At 39.0% G+C, this 11,942-nt stretch overlaps 1 protein-coding gene across 1 annotated transcript in view; it reads left to right on the forward strand.

Moving 5' to 3' along the window:
• LOC308695802 (uncharacterized protein) overlaps nt 1-11,554 on the forward strand; it is a gene marked incomplete at its 5' end in the record, with an annotated part of 49,964 nt that extends 38,410 nt beyond the window's left edge. Inside the window, 4 exons of the mRNA XM_081374018.1 lie at nt 836-1,549; nt 2,510-3,190; nt 7,150-7,329; nt 7,949-11,554. Coding sequence (XP_081230144.1) covers nt 836-1,549; nt 2,510-3,190; nt 7,150-7,329; nt 7,949-8,220 — 1,847 coding nt within the window. The 3' untranslated portion in view covers nt 8,221-11,554. The remainder of the gene's footprint in view (nt 1-835; nt 1,550-2,509; nt 3,191-7,149; nt 7,330-7,948) is intronic.
• Nucleotides 11,555-11,942: the final 388 nt, after the last annotated feature.

Consider the following 11,942-nt stretch of genomic DNA (forward strand, 5'->3'; position numbering starts at 1 on the left):
GTTCTCCTTTAAGGAAACTGAGTAGTTTGAATGTTGAAAGTTCACTTATGAAAATGTTTTATTTATCATTTGTTGAGTGAATTCTCACATTTTCAATGATTTGCTGGTTCGGCAATCTTAATTTGATTAGAAAGAATAGGCTGGGAAGTTTTGTTAAACAGTGTCGGAAGATCACTGGTGTCAATCTTAATGATCTGAGCCAGGTCTACCAGATTAGGTGTGTCCGGAGGGCAAATGCCATTTTGGCAGACCCTTATCACCCTCTACACGCAGAGTTTCGGCTCTTGCCGTCAGTAAAGATAATAAAGAAACATAACATAACATAACATAACATACTAGACTGCTGGTGGAACTATATTTTATTTGGAGCTCCAACTAAGGCAAAAATATGTCATGTAAAATGGACATTTGTAAGATTAGAAGCTATTTTTATGAAAGAAAAAATGGCAACATGTTCACAGTTTTTTGTGAGACACTTTTACTGCTTTCATATTGGTCAATACAGATAAGATTTTGGATCTGTTTATGCCAATTTAGGCAGTTTCTTCCCCCATAAAGTCTTTTATAAATATAAGCAGTCACAAATGGTCTTTTTTGGCTTTCTTTCCATCTAGTAAATGAATGTAAATGTAATACAGTCATGAATTTGCCGGTGCTAATAGCCACCAATGCATTGATAATGCTTTTCCAGGTGAGAACACTCACAAGAGGGAGATTTATTCATTGGTTTAGAGGGACAATTTCATTTAAATTTCAGTAACTCCTTTTTCACAAGAGAGATTATTTAAGGAGATTTAAGATGTCACCCACCTTAAGAAGTGTGTTTGTTCTGTAGTTGTTGCAGGTGACGCCCAACATCTCTCAGAGCTCAGGATTGTGTTGATGGGATATAGAGAAGCTGGTAAGAGTTCAGCTGGAAACACCATCCTGGGCAGAGAGGAGTTTGACTTGAAGAGATCTGCTCAGTGTGTGAAGAGACATGGAGAAGTAGCAGACAGACACATCACTGTCATTGAAGCTCCAGGATGGTGGAGGAATTACTCTGTAGAGAAGAGTCCTGAGTTACTGAAACAGGAGATTTTGCTCAGTGTGTCTCTGTGTCCTCCAGGACCACACGCTGTACTACTGATCATACGTGTGGACGCTAGATTTAAAGAGACTGAGAGAAAAGCATTGCAGGAGCATCTGGATCTTCTCAGTGAGAGAGTCTGGAGTCACACTATAGTGCTGTTCACTGTCGGAGACTCTCTATTACACACATCTATAGAGCGGCACATTGAGAGTGAAGGGCCGGATCTCCAGAGGCTGCTGGACAAATGTGGGAACAGGTTTCATGTTCTCAACAATCACAACAGGAGTGACGACACTCAGATCAAGGAGCTGCTGGAGAAGATTGAGGAGACAGTGGCACAAAACAACGGCTGCCATTTTGAAATAGACAGAAAGATTTTACAGGAGATGAAAGAGAGAAGAAGAGCAGAGGAAGAGAGAGCAGAAGAACGAATGAAGAGGACGCAAAAAAGGAGAGAAAACATCAGATCACAGATGAGTGAGTCAATATACTTTATAGTGCAGATACACACTGAGTATATTATTAAGTAATCATGAAAATGTAACAGTCACAGCAATAATAGCAAGAAACTTCTCATCATTAACCGCTATTTGTAGAGGCATTCCCAATAGATGGGTTCAGCTCACAGTGACGGCCCCTAAAATCTGTTACTGAAGGAAATAAGCACTTTCATTTCTTAACCAATCGTGTTCTTCATGTGTGCTTTTGATAACAGAAATCAATTTACCTAATCCATAGAAAACTATACAAAAATAAAGAAAGAAAGAAAGAAAGAAAGAAAGAAAATAAAACTGCAAAGTAAACATAATGTCTTGAATATAATCTTCAACATCAGCTTTACACCTATAGACACGCCTCATGTTTGTTGCTGTTCTGAAGTGCCAGGAAGTGAGTCCCGTCAAACACTTTGAAAGTACAAGTAAAAACTACTAGACTGCTGGAGGAACTATATTTGATTTGGTTAAAAAAAAAGCTTCTTTTTTTTAGGCAAAAATATGTCATGTAAAATGGACATTTGTAAGATTAGAAGCTATTTTTATGAAAGAAGAAATGTCAACATATTTTGCAAAAAACTTTTACTGCTTTCATATTGGTCAATACAGATTAGATTTTGGATCTGTTTATGCCAATTTAGGCTGTTTTTTTTTTTCATAAAGTCTTTTATGAATATAAGTAGTCACACATGGTCTTTTTTGGCTTTCTTTCCATCTAGTAAATGAATGTAAATGTAATAGTCATGTATTTGCTGGTGCTAATAGCCACCAGTGCATTGATAATGCTTTCCCCGGTGAGAACACACACAAGAGAGAGATTTATTCATTGGGTTTAGAGGGACAATTTAATTTCAGTAACTCCTTTTTCACAAAGAGAGATTATTTAAGAAGATTTAAGATGTCACCCACCTTAAGAAGTGTGTTTGTTCTGTATTTGTTGCAGGTGATGCCCAACATCTCTCAGAGCTCAGGATTGTGTTGATGGGATATAGAAGAGCTGGTAAGAGTTCAGCTGGAAACACCATCCTGGGCAGAGATGAGTTTGACTTGAAGAAATCTGCTCAGTGTGTGAAGAGACATGGAGAAGTAGGAGACAGACACATCACTGTCGTTGAAGCTCCAGGATGGTGGGGGAATTTCTCTGTAGAGTCCAGTCCTGAGTTACTGAAACAGGAGATTTTGCTCAGTGTGTCTCTGTGTCCTCCAGGACCACACGCTGTACTACTGATCATACGTGTGGACATTAGATTTAAAGAGACTGAGAGAAAAGCATTGCAGGAGCATCTGGATCTTCTCAGTGAGAGAGTCTGGAGTCACACTATAGTGCTGTTCACTCATGGAGACTCTCTGTTAGACACATCTATAGAGCGGCACATTGAGAGTGAAGGGCCGGATCTCCAGCGGCTGCTGGACAAATGTGGGAACAGGTTTCATGTTCTCAACAATCACAACAGGAGTGACGACACTCAGATCAAGGAGCTGCTGGAGAAGATTGAGGAGACAGTGGCACTAAACAACGGCTGCCATTTTGAAATAGACAGAAAGATTTTACAAGAGATGGATGGTAGAAATAAAACAGAAGAGAAACTGGACAAATGGAGAGAGGAATCCAGATCACAGACTAGTGAGTGAAATCATAACAGTTTATGAAAATTATCTACATATAGTCTCAGATGTTTCCTCCTCATTGTTCTAGACTATGGGCCTATTTTTTTTAAACATGTGAACACACAGAATTGATCTTATAATGTGTACTCTAAAATCCATGCCAACATTAATTTTTAAAAAAATGGTCTTTGTCATGGAAAAGTGCTTATCGCCACATCAGGGTCTAAGCAGACATATACACTTTTTCCTTGTGACAGAGAGTCGGAGTACTGCAGGTATTTGGAAATCTAAGCAATTCTTGCCGTTCTTCATTCTCAAGTAAAAGATTTGTACGTTGACTGTTGCTCTTTTACATGTTAATGACATTAATAAGGCAGCATTTACAATGCAGAAATTAGAAACCATTCTGCTACGCACAATTTCAAAATCATTTGCGATTTTATAAATTTCACATCTGCAATAGTGGCGTACGTAGGTTTTTTTGTGTCACGAACACACATTGGAGAAATTATCGTAAGATCAAATGTAAAAAGGTTTCTACACATTTACAAATGTAGGAAGGTTTAAGATCTGGTTATATAGCAACTTCCTAAAATGTAATAATGATAAAATATTGCTTGTGGGTCTAAGCAACACTCTGGCCCAAAGCCTTTGAGCAAGAAAACGGATCTGAAGACAATTCTTCTTGCGAAGAAGGGGAGTGAGAATTGCTCCTCCATGGAATCTTCAGGAAATTGATATCTTGATATGCCATCAAGTGCGCTTCGGCACACACCGGTTTCCAGGAAGGAAGTGCACTCCCTCTTGGTGAAGGAGGCCATAGAATGTATTCCTCCTCCCGAACAAGAGTCCAGGCTCTACAGCTGGTACCTCTTGGTTCCAAAGAAGGATGGGGGATTGCGTCCCATTATAGATCTGCATCTGAACCGTTCTCTGAGGAGATCCAGGTTCAGGATGTTGACAGTTCCCACCATTGTGAGTCAAATCACAATCACAACCACACTGGTCTACAACTGGTTCACTCAGTGACCATGTCTTGATTCAGTTTGACAGCATGTCGGTGGTCTCCTATATAAATCATCGGGGGTCTGAGGTTGCAGCCGCTTTGCAGACTGGTCAGATCCTCCTGTGGTCCCAGGGGAAACTGTTGTCCCTCTGGGCAATATATGTGACCCGTCACGGAAACCAGGGACACAAGTCGGCATCACAACTTTCGAGCAAAATGAGAAAGAAGCTTTTTTTTTAAAAATTTGTGATTTTCGTTTTTTTGCAGAATCTGTTAGTTGAGATCACGAAGAAGCCTCTGAATGTTTGAGATAGCAGTATTGGTATATTTAAAAGCGTACATTTTGATGTTGAAATCGGCTTGTTTTTCGGAGATTCTAGCACGCAGTAGGGGCGTGTCATTGTCGGTTTGTATTTCCATACTGAATAAGCCGGCGTGGCTACTTATTATGCAGCGCTCTGGCCGGCTCTATCTGATTTCAAAATCCAATGAAGATGGACGCCAATAACATTACGATGTCCAGCAATCGATTTAAATAGTAGGTTACATGGGGTTTAATTTGTCGTTTAATGAGATGTAGCCTAATACATGTTGTCAGTGCCAATATATAGATCCGCCAACTTACTTAACATGTATCGTAATAGTCCAGTTTTTTTTTTTTCGTATAGTTTTTTTCTCTCATCAAAACGATTATGTTCAGCAGTGGTTGTATATCAAGCAGGGACACACAAACGTTTGCATTATGCTTTGTGATATTAAACAGAACGAATAGAGAGTATCCGCAACGGATTGACGCGTGCGTCGAGTGAAGACAATGGGGTGTGTGCGCGAGCCACACGAGAAAACACTGCACCTGCGCCAATGATCGCCGCGGCAACGAGCACTTTGATCACTTGATTTAAAAAAAAACACATTTCAGCTAGTATCTTATTTAAAAAACGAACGAAATGAATGCTATAGCCTACTAATAGCCTACTCATACTATATATATATATATATATATATATATATATCACATAGCACATCCTGTTTTTGATTTGAACATTGTCTAGAGTTTATCTTATTTTTTATTCAGTGTACACAAGAGTTGCCTATACAGTTTTATCGGTAGATGCTAAGAGACATTTATTTATATATTACCTGCAAACTTTATTTTTTATTTTTTATTTGATGGCACATTTTCCTGGCCTTTCTGCTCCCCCCGTGCTTACAGCTTTACAGGGGGGTATGGCTTATCTAAATGAGATGTAAATGAGCCCTATTGTCACTCCCAGCAGGAGAGAGGTGAGAATCTTTAGACGCTGTTTTCTCCCCTTTGTGCGTTTGTGAGTGCCTACCTTTAAATGGCCATAACTTCTCCAAATATTATCAGATTTCCATGTGTTACACATCGTTGGAAAGCTTGGAGACTACACTTTCAGAATCTGTTAATAACTCAAAATGCCCCAGAACCGACTTGTGTCCCTACTTTCCGTGACTGGTCACATATGTCCCTGGGGACCAGAATTTGGGAGCAGATGTCCGGTCGAGGCAGGGGCTGAGGCCTGGGGAATGGAGACTCCACTCCGATGGTGGAGTCGATATTGGAGAGATTCGGCCCAGCGGTAGTGGATCTATTCGCATCTCATCAGACGACCCACTGACCGCTGTGGTTGTCCCTCACGCATCCAGCTCCTCTGGGGCTGCATGCCATGGTACAGGCTGAGGCTACGTCTGTATGCATTTCCCCAGATCGATCTGGTCCCGGGAGTTCAAGAGAGGGTCCGTCGGGACAGGGTCAGTCTACTCTTGGTAGCCACGTTCTGGCCGGCCCGAGTAAGCTTCTCGGACATCATATCACTCCTGGCAGGTCTTCCGTGGGAGATTCCTCAGGAGGAACCTGCTTTCCCAGAGCTGTGGAAATTGTGGATCTGGCCCCTGAGGGGGCTCTGTATCTAGAGGCTGGCCTGTCAGCAGGAGTGATCAAGACCATACTCAACTCTAGAGCTCCATCCACAAGGAGACTGTACGGCCTAAAATGGAATGTTTTCACCGTTTGGTGTAGGGAGAGTGGTTTGGACCCAGTGCCCGGTGGCTTCAGTGCTGGAGTTCCTCCAAGATCGCTTCTCTGCTGGTCTTACCCTGTCCACGCTTATGTGGCATTAATAGCAGCTTTCCATGCCTATTAGGTGAAGTTTAAAATAAAATAAAAAACATGAAATTCTATCATTTGTGTCCCAAAAAATTCAAAAATTCTAATTGTGATTTCTCTTTATGGTCTTGCCCTTTTTAAAGTTTAAAAAGTCTGAACTGAATTTATCTATTGGTGGGGCTACATTAATTCCATCTCATACTGTTAAAAATATGGGTGAAACATTTGATTCGTCGCTTACATTTCAATCTCATATAAGTTCTATTACCAAGACTGCATTTTACCTTCCTGATACTGACCAGGTTCAACGAGTATGGGGTCTCTGAGGAACAAAAGTGGGCATTTTTAAATTTGTGGGTGTTTTCAAACTGGTTGGTGTTTATAAATCATGCAATGAAAATTATGTCCTTCACCCATCCCCACCCCTAAACCCTACCCAGACTGTGATGTGGGCAAATCAGGGAACAGTCGAAAACGCCCCTCTGTTAATGGCCTCACCCACTGATCTGGTAACTCCTATTACTGTTCTATACTATAATTGGGTTTAACCCCCTTCATTAGGAAACCAGGCAAAAGCTGCAGGGTCAAACAACATTGGATATTGTAATCATATACCTAATGTTCTGTTTCTGTGTGAACCAAATTTCTGCAATGAAGTGAATCCTCCTTCCCTGACACATTTAGAGTTGACATAAAGTTGACCATCTGAATAAATTACAATTACATGACCTGATGAATATATTCCTCCAATGCCATGTCAGTTGCTTTGGACGAAAGTGTCTGTCAAATGCATGTTGTAAATGTTCTACTGATCTGCTCTCTGCTTTCATTATTATAGTGAGTGGAGATGATGGATCTGATTCATGGTCTGTGGGAAGTTCTGCTTATGGTTCATCCAGATCACGATCAGGAGCAGACCCAATTTTCGGTTCATCACATTCCAGAGATTCATCTCACACAAGTTACGAGTCAGGGGCCATAAAACGACATAACAGCATTGAATGGCCACCACCAAACAGTGAGTGTCTTGTTTTATTTGCCACTTTCAGTACATTTTGGTCTCCCTGTGAGCATCTTTACAGCGTTAGAGCTCATGTTTTCCATGAATACCATCTGTTTTGTTGTGAAAATATAATATTTAGTCTACATTGTCGTAAATTTGTCACCACATATTTTCCCCCATAATAAAATTTGGACCCTTTCTAGCCTACATCTCCTTCCCTTTTCTCAATTTTTGATCATTTAATTTATGACAATAAATGCAAACCTGATATAAAATAAAATAAAAAAGCACATGTAATATTTAGTTTGATCTTCTTATGTTGATGATCAACATTTTCTGGAGTTTAAGCACCTGTTTATAATGATCATTGCTTCTTCTCTATACATCTATATGGTCAACTTTAAATGATTGCATTAAATAGCAATCAGGTAATAAAGTTATCATAGGTAAAACAGGGCCAAAACATGTAGGCCTAAAATACCGTCTGATTAATAAAGTATTTGTATTATGTTTTAATGATTACCAATAGACTGCGTTATTTTTAGGAACATATTTAAAGTTTTAAATCTTAGAATTTTGTTCTATAAGAGTTTCAAACCTTTTACTGATTTAGGCCTAAATATTTTTCCCCCAGTGAGTGGAGATCAGCAGTCGGACACATTGTCTGTGGGAAGTTCTGCTTACAGTTCATTAAGATCACTATCAGGAGCAGACAGTGATTCAGTTTGTAGCGCATCACGCTCAGAAGTCTCATTTCACAGCTCAGGATTCGGGTCTTTGCGGTCCATCCCGGAGTCTGAGGAACATTCAGGAACCAGACGAGCACTTGGTGTGAACATTATCTCAAAACTTTTCCCAAGAAGATCAAAGAAGCATGATAAGCATGAAGACACTAAGAAAACTTGAAGTATATCAAATGAATAAAAGAGAAATTGTGTCTTTATAATGTTGACATTTATAATTTTGACGACACAATATTTAACGATAACTATTACTAAAACTATAAGGGGTATAGCAGTTGTCTCATTAAATTAGTGGACAGCATAAATCATATTGCTTTAATCTCAGATTGATATGAATTTGCTAAGGGGTAATTAAATGTAACAAATCATGTAAAAAGTATCATCTTTCAAAATGTCTGTCAAAATATAATGTACAACATGTTGAATGATGTTCACTGACCCGGTAAAGGTTTTCAATTGGATTGGCGTTTTTTCTCTTTAGCATGTAGTGTAAAGTATTTCACTCGGTTTCCGTGATCATTCACGATTTAATTTCAGCGAGTGAAGAACAAATTCATTATGTATTATGTACGTTATCGTCTCGGACAGACTGAAGCCTCATGCTGAAGGCTGCCATTTTCCTCCTCTTCTTAGTTTATTTTTGTTATGATATTAATTTTTTATATATCGCAATATTGGTGTACATGCTTATGTTGCTTACAACAACGTTCGGAATGTGGCGCGACACTGTTTGAGAGGGTCCATTTTCAGTTTTGCACTGTGATGGGGCACAGCTGTATGTGTTACTTAGCGTGACGGTGAAGATGGATAGGTTAAACTATAATAGATAGCTGTCAAATTATATTACAGTGTTTCCCATACATTGGTTCACAATATCATCACTGCCCGCCACAAATTGATTTTCCAAAAGGCACCTCTTTGTAAAACAGCTTTGCAAACCTGTAGACTAGTTAGGGATGGGCATTTTTCAAACATATTGTATTCGAATATTTGGACTAGGGATGCACGATATTGCATTTTGTCCGATATTCGATATGCCGATATTTTCAAACTAATCTTGTCCGATGCCGATACCGATATATATACACATTTTCCCCCTGATTTACACTTTAATTTTACTGAAGAGAAATCCAAGTCTCTCTCCTGTACCTTTACCGTATCACACTCATGTGTTGTAGATAAGGCAATACACAAGACAAACAAAACAACATTTGATTCTACCATAAATGTATAATTTTACAAATGTAGACAGACATTCACCCCTGAAAATTAGGGAAATTATTTCACTTGGAGAATAAATGATATGCCAGTGCCACATTTTATTTTTAATTTCAGACTTCAAACTTTAGTCCTTAGGAGTAAAATAAATAAAAATAAATTTTCAAATAAAAAATGTACATCTTCTACTTGAACAGGTCTACCAAATGCTCCCCTGTTTTCCGGTGCTGATGCAGTGGCGACCCGTTCATGTAACATGTAAGGGTGGCGCTGCCAATAAAGCAACTAAAAGCTGTCACAACGAACCGCAAAAGTAATGATTATGATTATGTCAAATATAGCAAGGAGACATTTTAATTGTTTATTAATAAACAAGTGTTTTCTGTGTCGGCTGCAAAGATGAAGTTGACGATGACTCGCGATCTTCGCAGAACGGATTACATAGTTTTCTTTCGTTTTGAATTGTTCTGTTTAAAAATATGATTTCAAGCGTTCTGTAGATAATAGATATATTTCTCAGGTCTGTGAGGCAAGTAGGCTATGCTGAGTTTCGTTTCATTTATGAGACTAGCTCCAGTTCAATCGCGGCCGCCTCCGTGTCGTGATATCTATTATCTGCTTTACTTATTATTTATTAAATCCAGGCAATTGGTTGATGAAACATTGATTAAAATTAAGATACAATTAATACAAAACGAAATTCACTTAGAAAGGCTTTGTGCTTTCTGTTTGAGGTCTCTGTGGAAGTTTTAAAGCAGTCTCTTTTTATAGTGCCGCTTTCAGAGCGCTCGCGTCCGTAAGCGAGAACTGTCACTGTTTTTCCTCATAAATGCGAACATGAAAAATAAAATAAAATGAATATTTTATGCTCTGTGGAGAGCATAGTAGCTTGGAGAGTTTACATTAGTAAGCGACAGGACATCGTCTTTCAAAACATGATCTGCACGAAAGAGAAAAAAAATGACTGAGTCATTGTACCCAGCACTTCTGAAAATGCACTTGCGAATGCGTCTCTGTCCCCAGCACATCTCAAACCAAACTGACGCCCATGCTCGAAATGCCTCCACATGTTAAGTTGCTGGCCCTCATGCACGGTCGTCACATGCACATAGGAAACACGCCACCCTAATGGCAAGGCTCATTGGCAGAAATTATCATATCGGCTGATGCCGATGATGGTCATTTAAAGCTTTTATCGGCCGATACCGATGTTGTGCCGATATCATCATGCATCCCTAATTTGGGCTCATAAAAAGCTAATATTCGTTTATTTAAAATTATGTTTAACGAGAAAGCCGTTATTTTTTAAGTTTTTTTTGTTTTTGTTTTTTTGTCACCATTTCTGAACAAGCTTACAATTAGGCAATATACACATCAAGCTTACTATATATTGAAGGGAGTGGATTGGAATCCACTGCTGCTTCAATGTATATGTAATGAGTGATTATAATCAAGGTATTAATCAATACTTTTCCTTCTATATCAAATGAGTTGAATGACTTCTCTGAAGATTTTACTTTGTTATAGAAGTTACCAGTGTGATTACTGAAATGTTCTTTTCATGTATTCATTAATGTCAGTATTTGATATCTGAATGCAGTAACAGTGCTTGCCTATTTATCCCAGCTTCCAGAAATTAAATAGGGACTTGTTTTGTGTTTGAGAATGGTCTTCAACATGTTAAAACACATAGGGGTCATTTAAGTCTAAAGTTTAAGGTACCATTTGTCAGTTAAAGCCTATAGTTTCCATTTAGGATAAAGTGTCCTATCCTGAGAGAAAGAACTTGTTATCTTGATGTTTTGAGACGAGACTCCTGTTTATAGTTAGAGCCTGGCCAAATCCAGCCTTGGAAAAGATGTGTGCCGGGTGTGTGTGTTAGTCTTCTTGCTTACAGGTTAAGGAACCACTGGCATTGTTGGAGATTGACTGAGTTGTTGTTCGAGACATGCTGGCACCCAGCAACCCAAATTTGCGACCTGGAAGGTCATGACGTGCCTAACTTCAGGGTCCGAGTGTCAGCGGCATAATCTATGGAGATATGCTTCTGTCTATCTGTATATGTGTGGAAAATTACTATGTTTATCAATTTCTTGGCCAATAAGAATCATTCAGCCTGTAAGCAATGATGTAGCTTAGACCTTGGAAATGGTATAACTGCTGTGATCTTTGTAACTGTAAGCTGGACGTCCTACGAACTCCTGTGTGAGTCTTGAAGCTGACTTCTGCTGATGAAACTGCAAACTATCTTAAGTAAAACTTTTCTTCAATTTTTTTATAAATCTGACTCCGGGTCTTCTTTCAAACATCTGGTCCTTGGGTCCTAAACTGTTAACCCCTAACAGTAGTAATGCCTTCTTTACTCGTTATATTTTTTGAAGTACGTGCATTGTTAGATATCATCATCACCAGAGCCTTCTCTAACGTTACTTTACTCAATAGCTGCTATTCATCAAAGAGCCTGTTTAACTTTTAACTATAAATGTTCTACTCTCTATATAATAAAGTACACAACCAAGCAATGAAAAAAAAGCTTGTAATTAAGACCGCAACATTGACTTACCTGTCGAGAAGAAAGCAGGCAACTTCAGGGTCTCTTTTGAAAGCTTTCTCCTGCATTAGCAATCCCGACATTAACCCTTGTTTTTGTAATCTCCGGTCACGTTT

This window comes from Scardinius erythrophthalmus (genome assembly GCF_964197995.2).
Source record: "Scardinius erythrophthalmus genome assembly, chromosome: 9".
Classification (NCBI taxonomy): domain Eukaryota; kingdom Metazoa; phylum Chordata; class Actinopteri; order Cypriniformes; family Leuciscidae; genus Scardinius; species Scardinius erythrophthalmus.